The following is an 18,717-nucleotide window of genomic DNA, read 5'->3' on the forward strand; positions in this document are numbered from 1 at the left end:
TTATGGTTGGAAGTGCTGTATGGAATGTATTTCCTTGTGTGCTAGTTAGCACAATGGCTGGAGCTCTGGAGACGTCTCAGTAAATACAAAATCTACACAAAATGGATCACGTAAACTGTTGCTCTGATCTTGGATTGAGTAGACTTTTCAGACTTATTTTTGAAGCAACTTAATGTTTAGTCTCTCAAAACCACGATGAGCAACTGTGTTCTTTATTCACAAATATTCATGTTATGAACACTTTTCCAAATAGGCTTCATCACTGAAGCATTGTCAATATATTTATGATGAGCCACAAAACCTGTCAGTCTCCAGTGCTTCTAGTATTATCAGTGTTACCTTTCAAATGTTGACGTGTAGGTCCTTGTTTCCAGTCAGAATTCCTCCTATTTAGTTTGTCATAAACCTGCTATAAAAAAGGAATTATTGGTACTTATTTTATACATTTTTGTGAAGTTGTGCAAATATTTTAATTCTTTTTAGCTGTTATGTTGATCCCTTGACAATTAGCTAGAACTGCAGGATAAATATGAGAAATAAAATGGTGTACAGATCGGAGAGCAGAGGAAATGAATAAAGTCATACATTTCAACTTGACTGTCATTTTATTCGATATGAAAGTCAATGGAAGGTTCTAGAGCTAGAACAAGTCAGGAGTCCATCAAAAGAAAACTACATAACGATCTTATACAAGATTTAAATGTAACACCTTGCTGCTTTTTAATCATTTATTGCAACAAAAAAAAATTGTTTGGCTCGGGAACGTTTCACTGAGGAAACTAATGAGCATTTTTTCCAACATTTTTATTAGACTCATCAATTAATCCTGGAGCTAATTACACAGATGAAAAAAAATAAGACAGTTGCAGCCATAGATGTTGCCATTTAAGTCAATGGTTTCGTATTCCACTCATTAAGGGTAAAAATCCATGACCATTTTCAACATCAGAAGATTTTACGTTATTTGGTCCTGTGTAGTCTATTCCATACTATAGAAACAAACAGTATTCCAATCCCAGACATACAGGACATGGTTGTATTATTTCGTGACTAATTCTCTAACCTAGTATCATCAGTTCTCTTGATCCCTGTGTTCGATGAAGATGGTTCACAACCTGTGTTGTAAAACCATCATGTGTATGCATGCTGTGTGTCTTTGTGCTTTCGTTTTTTTTGAAATTCCAAGTTTTTTGTTTTTAAAAAAATTTCTTTATGCTTTGGTGTATGAAAGTACAGTGATTCACAGTAAGAGACATCCTTTGTTGCTCAAAACAAACGTATTAACACCGATATAACAAAGCTGAGATAATGTAAGGGAGATAAAGTGAATACATTACATTAAAATATTAAAATGCAATAAAAAAATAACACAAAACAACTGTCAATGTCATAGCTAGGAGGAAACAGTCATCCTGGAGGATAGCCTAATATCACCGATACTTCAAGGGGAAGCATTCGTGTTGCAGATTATTCAGTCCATGTGATACGAGTCCAGAAAAGTTCCCAGACTGATATCTCGGCCTTACCTCTGTTATTTAGCCTGTTAAGCATAAACGCATATGAGGTTACCTTTATCATGGTGTTAGTCCATTCTTTTAGCTCCGTTTTTGTGTGTGTGTGTGTGTGTGTGTGTGTGTGTGTGTGTTTTCCAATGTTCAAGTGTTGTCCTGGCAGCCGAGGTGATACCACCATGATTACAGAGACTTCACCATTCGTTATGTTTTGAATTTGTGGCCTGTCTCCTAATAAGCATAACCTCAGGGACACGGGCATGTCCCTTCCCAGCCAATTTGTTAGATTGCCTATGATCTTTTCCCAGAAAAGTCGAATGCCTGGGCATTCCCAGATGCAATGAATCAGTGTTCTGGTGTTCTTCTGACATTTCCAACAGAGGCTATTTATCATTAGGCCTGCTCTATTAAGCCTTTGCGGTGTCTAATAATACCTGTGTAATATTTTGTACTGTGGCTTCCCTGACGTATTTGCCATTATTGGCTACGATCTCCAGCCATTCCTCCACCTACAACCTTCAACTCAAGTCTCTCTCCCATACTGTTTCCAGCGTTTTATATCCATCACTGAGAAGTTGGTTTGTTCTTCTATAGAATACAGAGGCTCTGTGGAGTTTCTCAGGCAGCTGGAGGTAATCCATGATGTGATCTCCTCCATCAAACCATATCCTGGTGGTAATGCAGTCTCTCATCTGCAAATACTTCCAAAAGTGTGTCTTCCCTATGAGATTGGCTTTGTGTCTTTATGTCTTTGTGCTTTCTTTGTTTTCCTAATCATCCTGTATGAAAATGTTGCTGTTGTCTGTGTATTTAGATTTTGCCCAGGTAGTTTCCTGGCACTGATCCAACCAGCCCGTCTTTCCCCACTGTCCACCAGCCGTCTTCTCCTCGTTCTAAGACTTTGACCACATCCCCTCTACTGACAGTCAGATCATCCTCTTCCTGACCATGAACGAAGATGGAAAAAGTGAAACGGGTGAGATTGTTCTCACTGATATGTGCATTAACCTTACAATGACATAAAATCATCTTCTCAGAGTGATCACCTGTGCAGTGAAGTCATAAAGCACGATGTAGCTGTCGTCATCAACCAAGACAGAGGACTGCGATGCTACTTGATGTAGGCATGGTAAAGGTGCATACGCTCCATCTGGAAACTCAGCTGAAGACACGGCAGATGGAGCGATAGTTATGTGGCTTTCAATTCTACACATGACAAAACATCTTTATACAAACACACTTGTTGTTATTTCTCCCATTTAAATTTAATCAATATAGCACTTACAATCATCGATAGATAGCATTGTCCATCGTGGGTTATGAGGAGTGGCGTTGTCAATCCCCACAGAACTTCCAAGTAGAGGATTAGAGCCCCCGATACTGAAACAGAAGTTCAAGTGACATAATTTATCTATAGGATTCCAAAAAGTGTAAACATAAAACTTAAAAAAACATATTTCAACTCAATGTGGCTTTTTTGATTTGATTTATGATTTGAAATATAAGAACGAAAGTGGGTTAACCCATCTTTTTTGTTACTGATGTTCACCGTGAGATCACTGCCAAGGTGATATGTGTCATACCTCCCCATTATGTCCTCTCCTCCTTCAGTAAAATGAGATGGACCACTGCTGTCCCCTGATGTCTCCATCTGATAATAGTTCTCAAATACAATGGGCGCTGTCAGAAGAAAATAGAAGTTACTGATTTAGGGTGTAAAGACAAATAATTTTCCTGCTTTTGGGCCCACTGAAAGAGGAAGAATATGTTTTTGCAATTCAGTTATCAAAGCACAATTTAAAATTTGAGTTCAGGGAAAAAGCTTTTTGGGAAGTAATCTGCAATCCTCCTCAGAGCTAGACTAAAGATTCTCTGTATAGGGAGCAGTGACCCACAGAGACAACTAATTTGAACAACTTAGCTTAGCACAATGAATGACAGTGCCTGGGAAGTGTTAGCATAGCACACTCATGGACTTGAGTATGCCAACACCTTCCACCCACAACCATTGATTGTTCTAAGCTAACAAGAGGGAAGTCCCTCATGTGCTCACAGACAGGGATATCTATTTGTTAGGCTCTGGGGAAGATGACAAATACATGTATTTCCTCAAAAGTTAGTGTGTTCCTTTAAACAGCCAAATCTGTCATTGTGAGAAATGTTCCGCCTACTGTACCATGATGACTCACCTGGTGGACTTGAACCCGTCCTCTTCATCTCTACGAAGTAGTTAATGTCGGTGGCGATGTCACAGTGTTCAAGGACCTTCCTCACCTCCTCGTGAGACTGATTTGGCAAAATAAGGAAGCCACAAATTTTACATTAAAACTTAGTTCTGTTTAGTACTTTTTTAACATGTGGAGCATCAGGGTGGGGGAGAGATTATGAATGACAGGTCATAGGCAGGGTGCAAATTATGGCAGGGAGCATAGAAACATTTATTTTTTATCTTTTGCATCTTTCAGTTGATCTCTTTCATGTGTTCACCTGTCATGAACATTTAAAAAAATCTGACATTCGCTTTTAGAATAGTCCTGTATTGCACTTTCAGACACCCCTAATATGGCTCACACCATTTCCTTGCCCCTTGACCCCCTCTTGACCCTTTGCCCGAGCGCCGTGTAAGCTCGAGACCGATTGTGATTGACAGTTACCGATGCCTAATGTAAGTAATTAATAGTATTTAATACGCTTTTCTTTGTTACTCTCAGAGTTTCTGAATTAGAAGTTGTCAAGTATTTACTGATGAATGTTAACAAGTTCATAACTTTGACACAAGTTCTTTTCGGCCGTTCACTAGCGTTTGCCTTAGCTAACCAGTTACCTGCTAGTGATTAGCGAACCAAAGCAAACCAGCTGTTAGCAGGCCCTTCATTCGTCACTTTCTGCTGTTGAACGAAGAATAGGCTGAACCTTGCAGGACTAAGAGATGATAATACTGTCTGTATTTTTACGGGTTTTACAATAGACTTTGATGGACAGTAAAAAGGCAGGAGAAACTAGTAGCAAAGAGGTAAAAGGAGATTGCATTTAAAGATCAAGCCGTTATACCAGATATTTAGGCAAACAGTACCTTAAGAAACTACTTGGATGTATAATTATTTTTTTTAATTGGTATGCTGGGAAGTGTTGGCTAAGGAAAGCATTATGGTTGTCTTATTGCTGTGTGAGTTTTTGATGAATGATGAGGTATGTGCTTTTGCTTTATCTATTACATGATTCTAAAAACAAGATACCAAATGAGATATTTGCATCATTTGATGGTCAATGCCAGTAATGGGTGATTTGGTCACACACATATGTCTCTATTGCATATTATAGTATATTTTGTGTGTTTATATTGGTTGGTCTGTGTTTGAGGGTTTATAGCTGGTGGTGTGGGGGGACGGGGAGAGGCGGGGTCTCTGACTTGCTGGCAGTGTTGCCCTAGAATACTTTGTTGGTGACTCCTACAAAAACAGAACTCACTGCAAGGGTATGTAAGACTTCAGGTCACCGAAGCTCACGCCTGGTCTGTATTGGATACTGAAGTAAAGCCATGGGTGAGGCCTGCCCAGCTGAATCTGGTGGGCTGCAACGTAAATTCACTTAATGAGCTGAGAGATGAGCTCACCTCATCGTCCTTGACACACTGAGCAGAGAAATGATTGCAGTGGTCCCAGAGGGCGCACCTGAGCATGCTGATGCGGTCTGCCTCCAGTTGTTGGAATACCTGTAGAACATAAAGATTCACCAGAATACTTATACAGAATGATCAGTGGTGGAAAGTAACCAAGTGTCTTTCTTCAGTAATTGTTCTTATGTATAATGAAATATTATACTTTTACTCCCTCGCATTTATTTAAACCCATCAGTCTGTGGTTGAAGAAAAGATGTTGATTAGAGCGCATGACAAAACCTGATGTTAATATCAAGAGGATGTAATCAGAGCAGCATGTCTGAAATACACACCACCACTTATAACGCAATGTGAAATACTTTTTACTTTTACTGAGATATAGTATTGAATTGAGACTTTTACTTGTAACAGAAGTCTATTTTGTCAATGTATTTCTTCTTTTACTGAAGTAAAGGAACTGTTTTCAAACAATGGTTGTGATAAAAGATTGTACTGCTTGAGTGGGGGCTGGTTCTATTTTTAGCTTTTTCTCAAAACGAGGTGTATTTCCTCTTCGGTAGGCAGTCGAAAAGATTAATTTAGACAAGAGGATGTGGTGAAACAGTCTTGTTCTGAGCTGTGAGTGCAACTGTATTAAAGACCACACAAGGTATCTCGAGTCTGCTTTACCTCACACATGCTTCTATGCGTTCCTTCCCAGTTTTGACGTAGACTTTCAAGCTGAACAACGTTGGTAAAGTACAGTTTCTCTGTCAGAGAGGAGAAAATCTAAAATAAAGTACTTCTAGTAAGAAAGCTACAGTATGTCTATTCAAAGTTTTTAAAAACATGAGCTAGTTACAGAGATGTAAGCAGTATGTGCATGAACCCTTGAATAAATATATCAGTAATACTGGGAAATGCAAATGCATTCAGGTTAAAAATACTATTGAAGACTGTGAGTCATACCTGCTTGACTCGCTGCCTGTCTACATTGCTTGGCCCTGTGACGCACCTGTCAAATGAATATTCAGAAAGTTACGAGTATGACTGGTGTGTCAAGATTTAAAATTAAAGGGCAATGCATTTTGTAAAGATTACATTGGCATTTTTCCTCAGCATCAAAATGTCAAACATAAACATGGTCCTTTGATTAATTATCATTCTGTGGGTAAGTTAAGGAGTGATTGCATATATTTAGATATTGGTGTACTGTACCTTCTCTGAGTGTTTGGCTGTCACGTTTGTCTTCGCTGCCACCTGTTCTGCCTCATCGGCCTCGCTGCATCTCGACTCATAGTTCTTCTTAGACTATGAGAAAGTGAAACAGAATTGCAAACCCCAAATCAGTTTCACGATGAAAAAAATGAATCATATTTGATCTGTTAAATTGTTTGACTGGATCAATACCTCCATTGTTTTCCTGAACAAAGAAACTTTTTTCTTCTGATCTTTCTCCATGATGCCCTCAAACTGTAAGAAAAATAGCTTAATTATTTCATGTACTGAGTAGCACACAAAGAAAACAAATGGCCCCAGGGCTCGAACTGGCCCACAGACCATCTCAATCTAGACTGCAATGTTCTTAGAAGAAAACAAAATGTCCCCCCCCCCCCAAAAAAAAAGAGTATCAATAAAACATAGCATTGTGTTACTGAATAGCAATACAAATGACTTTGAGTATGTACTCCACTTTAACTTGATTCCAACAGAGGGCGCTGTCTACTTTTAGGTCTGACCAAAGGCCTCAATTTGATTCTTCCTCTCTCAAATGACAGGCTAATAACATTAGCTTTGATGGCAGAATCACATTTGGGATGAACACCTCAAAAGAGAGGAACATTGACTCAGAATATCATGTATTTAGCCAAGAGTGGCCTGGAATATTTGTCACAATTGTTAGTTCAAAATTGTGTGTGATAGGCCACCAAGAGAGTTTTGCAGTGTTTGACCAAGAGACACTGATCGACTAAGCATGCTAACTATGCCATGAACTTTTCATTGGTTGAAAAATGCAGGCAGAATATTTACACAAAGCAGTGGACCAACCAAGAAAGAAAGTTAGTGATATACGGTTTGCTAAACAAAGCAAGCTAACGCATGTTTCAGGTGAATGCTTTAGTGTGTGACCCTTTTCTAAGATAGTTTGGCCCTTTGGAAAAAACAATGTTGAATTGACGAGCCTAACGCTGATTCTCATGTTTGTGCACTTCACCTCTGTATTCAAAAGTTGAGCAAAGGAAATTGCAGAGTACCTTCTTCCTCTGTTCTTTCTGCCGATCTCGAAATGTCTCAATCTTTTTCACCTCCTCTTTTAAAATATCAGAGAGTTGGATGTGAAAGTTCCCAATGTTCTCAATTTCTGTTGCCAAAAAATATCAAAAACACACAAGATTTACTTGACACAAAGAAGATCAGGCAGGATTTTCCATTTTGCAGATGACTTTGGAACTTACGCGTTTTCAGGTGTTCAAAGGAGGCTTTCAAAGTGCTGAAAAATATTGCAAAATCAGTCATAATACAGTGTCAGTCCAGTTTGCCCAAACAGTGTCTTGAGCCTAAGATTTTTAGTCCCTCCAGAATGTAGAAAGAGCCAACCACTTATACTGTATTTAGTGTAGCTTGAAGTTAATCGCCTAACACAAGCTACGGCAACAAAACAACAGGTAAACTGCCCTAACAATGTATTTTTACAGACCTCAAGTGCATTTGCTAGTATAATCTATGCATTCTTACTCTGGCCCTATGCACATTTACAAACGCTTGGATTTGAGCCAAAAACGAATCATAACCTTTCCATTCATTTCTGTTGAACCAAGCTTGATAGACATAGCTGGCTCTTTATCCGTTCTGGAATTACAAAGAAATTATGCTGGAGTGAAAAACCTGTTGGCTCAAAACCCCTATTTGTGTGTACCTGAAAGGCAAAAAACCCTTTTAGTGTGAAAGATCGCTTTGTGGCTACAAAGGTGAATGACCTTTTTTCGGTTCAACACTGCTTAGTTCATGTGGCTATGATGAAGCTTTTTTTTTTTCCCCTGACAAATGCTGTTTCCTATTTATTTATGAGAACGTAGTCACACAGCATCTCAGTTCAGCTTTCTGACTGCTGGTTACAAAGAAGCTAAATCTGAGCAAAACACAAAAGAAGTGGAACCATAAGTGCATGTTTTTTACACAAACTGTTTTTTTTGTGGTTTTGATACAGCTGCTTACCATTAAAATTTCACACAAAATTCACTTTTTTAAATGGTTTAAATTGTCCCCCTGCCATTTGACCCTATTACTGTGTTTTACTTTTAGAATAAAGTTTGCATTTTATGACAGGTCACACACACACACACACACACACACACACACACACACACACACAAAGAATTTACCAGATCTCTGTATGTCCTCCAGCTTTACGAGCAATGGTCACCAGTTCCTTCCCATATTTCTCCTCTGCTGCTGCCCTGTGCATCATAAACAACTGGCTTATATCAAAACTGTAAGTTTGAGTTGTGTCTTCCCATTCTTTGAAAAATATATTGGTGTAATGAATACTGTTAGTGTATGTGGGTGACCTCGGTTTTGAAGAGCAAAAATTACACCCAATTTAATGAGAACAGCCACATCATTAACATATGATGTTTTTTCACTGATAAAATGCTTTCATTGGCACCAGCCCACCTTCTGTGAATGTGCTATTGAATTCATTATCTGCTTTATCAGTGTCCATGTTGATTCAAATTATTTGTGCCTTTTCATGTACACCATCTTTCAGATGTTGGTTACTATTTTTGTAGTGGAACGAGCTGCGAAGCCTCGTCTTTCCTCATACATTCAAAATACATGAAACTGATAAATGACCCCTAACCTCAGTTTAGGAATCTTATTGAATAAACTACATTTTTCTTTTCGTTTTTTTTTTTTTATTTTTGTTTGAAAAAGCTAACATAATGCTTTAAAATTCCCTGGTCGATTACCTCATCTTGAAAAGTTCTTCCACATCTTTACACATTTGTCTTCCTTCTCGAAGTCGTTGGACCATTGCTTCGTACCCAGCATGACAAGTAAAGTCAGTCCCCTAAGAAGATAGAACGATATTGCTCAATAACTTTTGCAACTTATGAGTCAATGTGATGTGGTAAAAATGCAGAACTTATTGCATATTTCTGATATGGCTAAATACTCGTCTAACTGCACCTTAATGCAGAGCAGTCCTTGCAGTGCGGAATACAGTATAGTTTTGTGGTTTAAGATAAGCATCTCACTCATACTTTCTATGATATAACATCAAATATCTGAAACATACTGTACAACTGACAGCAGTCTCTGTTTGGGAGGTACTCAAAATCGTCCGAGTATTGAACCAATGCGATTGCAACTCACGTAGCAACACAGGATAAGAAAAAAAAAAAGGCAAGTTTGTGAATATACCATTGCTCTTTTCATTTTCAAAAGGTCCAATAAAGAAGGAAAACAAAAAGCACAACTTACCCAGAAAGCATCTTTAAACAATAAAGGTGCCATCTTGTTACTTCCTTCACCTTCCTAAGTAAGACAAACTCTGTCCAGAACCTTCAATAAAGCTGTTGAAGGTCACTTAGTCAACTAAACTGTGTTAAAATGTGTGAGTACCCCAAACATCGGTGACTCATTTTGAATGAGGAAGAGCTTCAGTGTGTTGTGATGTCACTGGCCACAGTTCTCTCAGCCCATCTCTGAAAAAATATCTCTTTCATTATCATTTTCTAAAACCTTGGCTGGCTCTGTAGATCCATTCAAGAATCCATTATATCAGTTGATTACATCCTCTGCCTCATAGAAACCCTGCTGAGGGTCAGTTGGTATTGTATCAGTGAAGAAACTTGTTATGGTAATTTATTTTGACAGACTTACACAGTGAGCCATTGAACGCTGCCAGTTGTCAGTTAACTTTATGGTTATGTTTATACAAGTAAATATAACATCATTGTCATCATCTTCTAATATGTAAACACAATGTAATATAGATCTGATTAAGTGTAATTGCATTTAAGTCTAAGTAGTAGGTAAAAATGTTAATGCCATTTTACAACCTGAAATAGAACACATATATATTTTAAAGGCATTCGATTCACTTTTTTTTTTTGAATGTTGTTAGTCTTTTATCAACAAAAAACCATTTTACCCTCCCCACCCTTTGGTGTAAGTTCCTGGAATGGCCAAAAGGGGGCGATACAGCCCTGTGTGTAATATTCAGTGATATCCAGCCAAGAACGAGATGATCGAACTGACAGAAGTTCTTGAATGTCTGCAGGGGTCGGACGTCAAAGCCCCAAAATCTCTCAATCCAGTGCAGATGAATACAAATCTGTGCCTCGGGCATCTCTCCAGGAAGACATGGAGACACGTGAGTGAGCACATAGAAGCTTATTATTGATTTTCAAATTGAGGAGTGGGACAGACTGTGGTGTCTCTCACCAGTCGCTCCGTGAGATGTGTGAAAATCTTTGGCATCTTTCACAAAGCTGAGGGATGACACGCACCTAACGACATGTAAAAGGCACAGTACAAATCAATAAGACCCTCTGAAAATAATGGCCTGTCGTCTTTTCTCAAAATTGTATTTATTTTATATTTGCATATTGTTTTGTGTCTTATTTTAATTTTTATTGCTTGCCTGCATGTATTGCAGGTTAGAAAGGTTTGACTTCAGTCATTGATTTGAAAAGGTTTTTTTGAGTGTAAGTATTTGCACATAGATGAAATGTGTAAAAGTTACATACCACCGTCCAGATGAACATTTAAGAAAAAACCTGACTTAATATTTAGAAATTTTGGAAGTGATGAAGTGCATCAAAGTAAGCACACTCACCGAAATCATACTTTTTCCCTCAACTCCTAGTAAATTTATGTTTGTCTCCTTATCAAACTAAAATATTGTATTGTATAGTCACCTTGAGCTGAAAATTGTAGCCACCATTCATTTTAACATTCCAACTGTTTTGGAAAATTAAATATTCCATTAATATTAAATATTCTATTCGTATTCTATTAATAATAGCCCCCACACCCCTTACCGCTAAATCTCCACCACCACATTTACATGTTGAAATTTGTATTCGTGAAGCATTTGGTTGCTAATCCTATCATTGACTGCCCTCATCTATTGCTCATTGTGACCTCTTCATGTAGCGAACTTACTCTGTGTTTTATTTTATTTTATGCACTGGTCCTCGTCTATCTGTGTTGTGATTGTTGTCTCTATGCTATTTATTATCTGGTGTGTAGTTGTGTCATTGGTTGTGTGTTTCTTAAATCCCTTGCTACAACTTCATTTCCCCTCCTTGGACAAATGAATTTGACTTGGACTAAGTCACATGACTAGCCATTACATTTCCAGCTGTGATGCTGAAGTGATATAGTTGAGTTTAACAGTTAAGTTTTCCCACTCTGAAAAGCAAACCTCAATAACATGCAAAAATCATCCCTCTCAGGCCGGAGGAGATGACTGCGTTTACAGGTTTTCACATCAAGATGAGTGAGTCTGCTGAATGTGGCCTTCATTGTGACCCCGTTTGAAGCCTCTAATGGAGGGACAAGCTCTGGGAATCAGCTGTGCCGCCAGGACCTGAGCACAGATCACACACTAGGGTTGCAGCACACACACACCCACCCACTTTAGTTTTCTGCCCGTCCCTCACTTGCTTGTTCTTTCTCTCTCACACTCCCCGGAGTGGCAGTTATTGAACTGTGACAAACGAGCCATGTCAGAGCAGCCCCCCTACCTGGAGAATTGGCTAAATGACCTTTCCATTACCCAACCACTGCTGTATTCCCCCTCCACTGATAGAGTTACACACACATCCCATTTACCGGGACCAGTGTCACTGTTGCTGCTATAAGGCACTACATAGTTACAATATTTATTTTAATTCATTTCATTTAATTTTGTTATTTTTATTTTATTTTTATTTTTTTATTTTCCACATAAGTCTCAAGAGCACTTAAGTTGAAACACGTACAGTATTGGTATTGATTTTGTGTGCCCATGAACCATGTGTGTGCGCTGAGTGCTAAACATTGTGATGTCCGAGACAGCCTGTGTGTGTGTGTGTGTGTGTGTGTGTGTGTGTGTGTGTGTGTGTGTGTGTGTGTGTGTGTGTGTGTGTGTGTGAGAGTGAGTGAGTGGTAGGGCCTCAAGTCCACTGAGTGTGTGACTTAACTGGTTTTCACACATTCTCCCTCTTCCATTCTTGCTAATCCCCTGTTGACCATTGGGACCAGCCCTGAATCTCACCAGACACTTGGGGAACAAGTCTGAGGAGAGGAATGGAGAAATGGATGAGAGAGGTAGAGTGGGAAGGTTGAAAGTGTGGGGGAGAGAAGAGAGATGGGGAGTGACAATAATGCAGGAGGAGTGGGTTCAGAGGGAATGGGAAGAAGTACAACAATAGTTAAGAAAAAAAGGGGGCTTTGAATTTAACAGAACTGAGGGTAGCCCTTAACTGACTGCAGCTGCCTGTTGAATAGGAGCGCAATAAGTGTGTCCTTGGCCACTTTAGTGGGAACCTGTTTGGAAGCTGACAGATTGAAAGCTAATGATGTGTAGGCACAAGGGCAGGGCCTGTAGTTGCTGGTCAGAAAATCTGTACTAGCTGTCATAATACAGCTGAAAACCAACAGCTGAAGAGTAGAAGGAGGAGGAGAGGAAAGAGTAGAATCATGCTAACCCAAGAGAGCGAGCCAGGGGCCTTTCTCACGTTTGATCTACGCCTGGCTTCAAATGAAACATTTATTAGCTGGCTTGATCCTCACAAGTACCACTAAGCCTTAATCAATTTGATCCTCATGAATTTGTTATTCCCCAATGTGATCCTGGACAGTAAGATGAAGAGACACACACCCACACCCACACCCACACCCACACACACACACATCTTGCATGCATGTTTGTAAGGATGTGCTGCTATTATAAATATTTAATTAGCACTCATGCCATATGTGGCATGTATTTATTTGACGGTTTTAATGTTTGCGTGACAGCATTATATTAGTTTGTATATTTTCAAAAATATGTCACAGATGCCTTCCATGCACCTTGTTTGTCTGCATGCACATTTAGTGGGTACTGGAAGTGACCTGTGTAAGAGGGATGCGTGCCACAGGCGATTCCCCTACGTCCTGCTCCTTTCTCCCTCACCACATGGACCCTTCAACAGTCTGGATTTTAGTGTTAGACTTATTTGCCCTGAGGCTATCTTCTCCACGGTTCTTCTCCTCTCCTCTCCTCTCCTCTCCTCTCCTCTCCTCTCCTCTCCTCTTGAGGATATATACGCAGATGTGTATGTTTATGCGCATATCTACATTTATGTGTGTTTGCATTCTGTGTGTCTTCACATATGTGTGGAAAGGCCAGAATGGGAAAACTGCTAATTTGCTAAGTGGATTCCTCCATCTGACAGAGAACAAAAATTCTGCTTGGCTTCACCCGTCTGATCCAGGCCACACAGGGAGTCGCAGTCTGCCCAGATGCAAGCTGGCACACATGGCCACCAAGACTGGACCAGCTTGCCCCTTTGTTTCTGTTCAAAGGGTTTAAATTGATTTTCTAGATTGTGTCTCTGCATGTGAGCCTGCAGGGAGGTGTGTGCAGGTTTAGTTTGTATTTGCTCATTGTAAGTGTGTGTGTGTGTGTGTGTGTGTGTGTGTGTGTGTGTGTGTGTGTCATCCATGATGAGAATTTTTCATCTATATTCTATAATGTGCCCATTCTATAAGTGAAAATGATTTGCACTCGACAGAAGTGTTGAAGGAGAGTTTGATTCTGAATTCTGCAATCAGTTTATCAATTCGATTCATGAATCAAATTAGCCATCTCAACTAGTGTTGTGGACATATGGTAGTATGGTGGACCGGATTTTTTTTTGTTTCTATCACTCTTAGAATAGAACTATGCTGCACCATTTTCAAATCAGTTAAATCATTACTGCAAAAAACATGAGAGATATCTATCGTCTCTTGTATGTTTGTGTTGGCCCGGACATAACATACTTTTATTTTTTTTAATTATTTTGTTTTTTTCCATTTAAAAAAAAAACAACAAGTAAGAAACACATTATTAAATCTGCATCATTCTAAGTCAGTTTCTACTTGTTGAGTACTAATTCAATACTAGCTTTTTGCAACAATGCTGTTTTTAATTTAAAAAAATGCACGACTGAATAATGTCTAATTGCACTGGTAATATGAAGATTTTTAATTTGGATCTGCAAACTACATATGAGCCAATTGTATGAAGTTGTTGGGTAGATTTCTGCTCTCTGGTAAATAAGAATGCATTCATCTGAGTATTATTTTTTGCCTGGATTCTTTAGTGTCATGCATGTATATCACAGCAGGTGGGGCTGTTGAGGTTTTCAATGTTTTGCTTGAGGGCTATGGCTACTGCATGTCTCTGTCCACATTACTTTTGTTTTCTGTTCAGTCTCAGCAAAAATAGTGAGGCCCACTGAAAGAATTGTCACTGGCCACTCCGCTGCTTAGCCACCACACACAGGGAAGATGAATGAGTCGGAATGAAACCAGAGAAAACACTGTGCAGCTTTTCAAAAAAAGAAAACCCTAAAGAACACATTCACTCAGATTATTGAAATCCTATTCATGCGCTTTTTAATCTTTATCTGAATGGCTGTGTAAAGCAGATCTCGGCAAAAATCTGCATCATCCTTTCATTCATGACTAGAAGCTTTCCAATATCACACATCGTGTCCTATCGTGACCTCTTACTGGCTTCACCAGTGCAATAGAGGGCTTGTCCAAATGTTTGATTTTGCTTGTCCATCACGTGAAATTCCACTCTAAAAACTCATCATATGTATAGTGATGAACTGTTTTGGGTGATTTCTGTACATATTGGTATGAATAATCTGGATTTCATCAAAGGTTTATTGCACCTTTTTATCATATTTAAACTTAAACAAAAGCCATTTCGGGCACACAATTAATCAATTAAATCTCATACAAAGACATCTCAACAAAGTCTTGTACTATAGCTTTCTGAAGGAAATGGACTATTGGGGCAACAGTAATGGGAGGTTTTATTTGACAGTTTGTCTTTGATATCCTGTTAGTGTGAACAGTGTATGGTTGGTTGTTGGCGATCCGTCAGAAATGTCATTGCCCTGGTAAAATTAAGGAGAGTACACGGTGCGTTTTTTTTTTTCAGAACTGCAGCAAAGGAAGACAGAGGTCACAATTGTTCATCTGTGTTCCTCTCTGCTTCATCACAGACTTATTGCTTTTCTTTATTATTATTATTATGAAGCTTTAATGTATATGTCTGAAGAATTAATGGGATGAGTGCAAAAATGATCACTTATTTAAGATTACGTTTCCAAATAAAAATTAAACAGTTTTAAGTTACTATATATTTAATGGTCATCGTACAGACCTTGTGTTACACTGTACATTTCCATCTAGTAAAAGCACTCTGGTTTCAATCGTACCAAAATGCCAAATAGCTGTACAATTTTAGAAAAAGTTAAGTTATAAAAGTGATAAAATTGTTGTTTATCTTCAGCACAGTGGAGCTGCACAATAGTACACTTTAATTTAAAACAACAAAAATGCTCCCATGTCATCAAGGAGGCCTTGAAAGACACTGAAAGAATTAAACAGGAAACGGCTTATTATTAGTTTATGTTCCTTAAATCTTGAATTGTCGAGGTAGCTGTCAAGCTTCTCATTCTCACATTTGTTCTACATTGTCTGCGAGCAGTTAAAATAAAATATTCAAAATGCATTGGAACATCTCACGATTAATGACCGTTAATGTACGTGTGGCTCCATCCAGCTGTGTTTGTTTATGCAGCCAGGCAGGCAGGCCCAGGTATCGCAGTTACACTGGTGTTGTGCGATGTGGTGGCGTGCATGATTATCGACCAGCGTGTCATGCAGGATAAGGCCCAGTGTGCCTTTGTTGACTGCTTTGCGGTCAGCACTGCAGGGAGCAGGATTGTGGTTAGAATTCAGACAGCCAAGACAGTGTAAGAAGATCATCTGTGTGGCTGTGTGAGTGTGTGCATGTGTGTGGTTGTCTTCTCATCCTGTCTTTGTTGTCTCTACGTTTAGTACCCATCATATGATTTAATTTTCATCTTATGTCTTTTTTTTTTCTTTCTGCTCCTCACTGTAACACCCATGCACTTAACACACACACACACACACACACACACACACACACACACAAACACACACACATTTTTACCTTCCAGCATTTGGAAAGTGCCCCAGGCTTCAAACGAGCCACTGGTGCTAATGGCCCTGCTGCGTGTGAGTACAGTCCTGCCACAGCACATGCTCAAATATGCATCAAAATGTTTTCAGCCAGTCACCTAACAGCCTGACCTGACTGAGTCTTCTGTGACATTACGTATATTTTACAGTAGGATTCATCATTCTCTTTAGAACATCTGTTCTGCCTCAACTTCCTCTTTTTGGTCTTATCTTACTTGACTCGTGTGTTTTGTCCGGTGTTTCTGTCTTCCCTCTCCCTCTCTTTGCTGTGACCTCAGATGCATGCAGGAGTGGCTGCAGCTAATGGGTGGCTCTCAATATATGGTGGAGGTTTTGAGGGGGGCAGAGATGCAGTTTTGCCATGCTCTGATTCTTCCCCTGCCTGATGATAGAACCGTTTCAGAAGCCTCATCAATTCTTCATGGGTCCCAGCGCTAAACACAAACAATATCTGACGGAGGTTTGCCACAGGCATGCTCCGAGCACCCTAAACCTCTTCTTCCTCTGTCTTCTCGCTGTATGTTTTGCAAGCTTGAGCGGTTTTGATACAGTTGTGTTGGAGCGGGGACATCACATTCAACATCAAGTCAAATGTTTGATGTGATGTATTTAACCTTGACTCTGCTTGATTCTTGTCTGGACAAGGAGCTATTGATTCCTTTCTAAAAAAAAAAAAAAAAAAAAAAAATCCATGACATTTTACCAAGACATATGAAACAATAAGCATAACAGTTTTTGTGTTAGCAACAGAAACAGATTGCCTTTGTGTTTGTTAGTTATGATTTTCTGGAAAGGGGGCGGCATGGCTCAGAGTGGCCATGTAGCAACTGAAGGGTCGCTGGTTCGATCCTCACTTCCCCGGTGACATGTCGAAACATCCTTGAGCAAGATACTGAATCCCTAATTGCTCCTGATGGCCCTGTGACGGACTGGTGACCCATCAAGGGTGAACCCTGACTCTCGCTCAGTGTCAGCTGGGATAGGCTCCAGCCCACCCACCCCCCATGACCCTTAATGGATAAGCGGTATAGAAAATGGATGGATGGATGGATTTACTAGAATAGTAAACAGAGGGAGCATGTAACTTGACACTAGAACTGCCAAATGGGTAAATCCATACTGAGTAAATTTGTGTCAAGTAGATACATTTTTATAAATTTATGCTGTGATCTGTGTCATGTTTTAAATTGTGAAGAAAATGCCAGATGAAAAAAGTGCCTTTATGCCATTTGTACCCCTAAAGACAGACATTTTCGTGGTATTGATGTTATACATATAGATGTAAGATTTTATGTTGTTTTGGCAATGCAATCATTTCAGCGCAATGAATGAAAAAGAGCTGATACTGTTTAGATAATATACTTGTTATATAGCAAGTCCTGATGGTTCTAGTATTTTTCTCAATCTAATTTGAAAATGTTCACAGAAATAGGTATGTGATTAGACCAAAAACTTCCTCCTTTTGTGTGGACAGAGATTTTATGTCCACCATCATCCATGAGACAACACAATTCAAAACTGATTTGGTGGTGGAGTCAGCAGGGCTAAAGAAGAAAGCTGCACAAGTATTTAGATTAGAGGTTATTCATTCCGTCACATCCATATTATTTAACGTCATTAATTTGAGGATTGTGGCACAGTGTTGCAGTGGTCAGCACTGTCGCCTCACAGCAAGAAGGTTCCAGGTTTGAGCCCCTGCTCGAGCAAGGGGTCTTTCTGTGTAGAGTCTCCATGTTCTCCCTGTGTCTGCGTGGGTTGTCTCCAGTACTCCAGCTTCTTCCCACAGTCCAAAGACCTCAAGAGGGGACGAGACTGATTGATACTCTAAATTGACCGTAGGTGTGACTGTGAGTGTGAACGGTTGTCTGTCTCTATGTGTTGGCCCTGCAATGGACTGGCGACCCGTTCAGGGTGAACCCCGCCTCAAGGCTGCTGGGATAGGCTCCAGCCCCCTTGCGACCCTTACCAGGATAAGTAGAAGAAAATAGATGGATAGATGGATGGATAGAAGTTGAGGATTCAAAACTGTACTGGAAGTCTTGAGTGTCCTTCGTGTGTCAGTATCATCAGCAAAAATGTCAGCACATACTCAGTTCTGCTCCTGTGTGTATATCATCACACCATGATTAATGAATTTGTTTAAATAACTCCTTGACCCCTTTAACCTACAGCATAAATGCTTAATTAGTTTTTATCAAACACTGTTTGCCACCTTGTCTTGATTTATGTAACTTCATGTGTCATAGATATGATAAGAAGCCCGCCCACAACTGTCTGCAAGTGAATGCTGCTTCCATAATTTGTTGACTGACACATCAGTGACCACATGGAAAAAATCTA

The 18,717-nt window shown here is 39.5% G+C and overlaps 2 protein-coding genes across 2 annotated transcripts in view; one reads left to right on the forward strand and one right to left on the reverse strand.

Moving 5' to 3' along the window:
* Positions 1-403: 403 nt before the first annotated feature.
* Positions 404-9,732, reverse strand: LOC147269588 (proline-serine-threonine phosphatase-interacting protein 1-like). Its single transcript, XM_086187426.1, has 15 exons — positions 9,595-9,732; positions 9,081-9,181; positions 8,493-8,567; positions 7,566-7,600; positions 7,365-7,471; positions 6,520-6,582; positions 6,328-6,420; positions 6,079-6,124; positions 5,800-5,879; positions 5,125-5,223; positions 3,701-3,797; positions 3,095-3,191; positions 2,797-2,891; positions 2,558-2,673; positions 404-2,453 (listed from the first exon to the last, which is right to left on the reverse strand). The coding sequence occupies exons 1-15, from the start codon at positions 9,625-9,627 to the stop codon at positions 2,322-2,324; spliced, it is 1,269 nt and encodes a 422-aa protein (XP_086043552.1). The 5' UTR covers positions 9,628-9,732; the 3' UTR covers positions 404-2,321.
* LOC147269589 (uncharacterized) overlaps positions 4,117-18,717 on the forward strand; it is a 40,845-nt gene continuing 26,244 nt past the window's right edge. The window contains exons 1-3 of the mRNA XM_086187488.1: positions 4,117-4,176; positions 8,515-8,602; positions 10,397-10,489. Coding sequence (XP_086043614.1) covers positions 10,439-10,489 — 51 coding nt within the window. The 5' untranslated portion in view covers positions 4,117-4,176; positions 8,515-8,602; positions 10,397-10,438. The remainder of the gene's footprint in view (positions 4,177-8,514; positions 8,603-10,396; positions 10,490-18,717) is intronic.

Source organism: Aulostomus chinensis, chromosome 2, assembly GCF_037954235.1.
Source record: "Aulostomus chinensis isolate RoL2024-O1b breed Wild chromosome 2, RoL_Achi_v1.0, whole genome shotgun sequence".
In the NCBI taxonomy this organism is placed as follows: domain Eukaryota; kingdom Metazoa; phylum Chordata; class Actinopteri; order Syngnathiformes; family Aulostomidae; genus Aulostomus; species Aulostomus chinensis.

Excerpts from the sequence above, each read along its gene's own strand:
- LOC147269588 (XM_086187426.1), bottom strand. The coding sequence starts at position 9,627 with ATGGCACCTTTATTGTTTAAAGATGCTTTCTGG. Across the intron at positions 6,583-7,364 it reads AGAAAGAACAGAGGAAGAAG|TTTGAGGGCATCATGGAGAA; the intron begins GTACTCTGCAAT and ends TTTTTCTTACAG. Across the intron at positions 2,674-2,796 it reads AATGCTATCTATCGATGATT|CTGAGTTTCCAGATGGAGCG; the intron begins GTAAGTGCTATA and ends CCGTGTCTTCAG.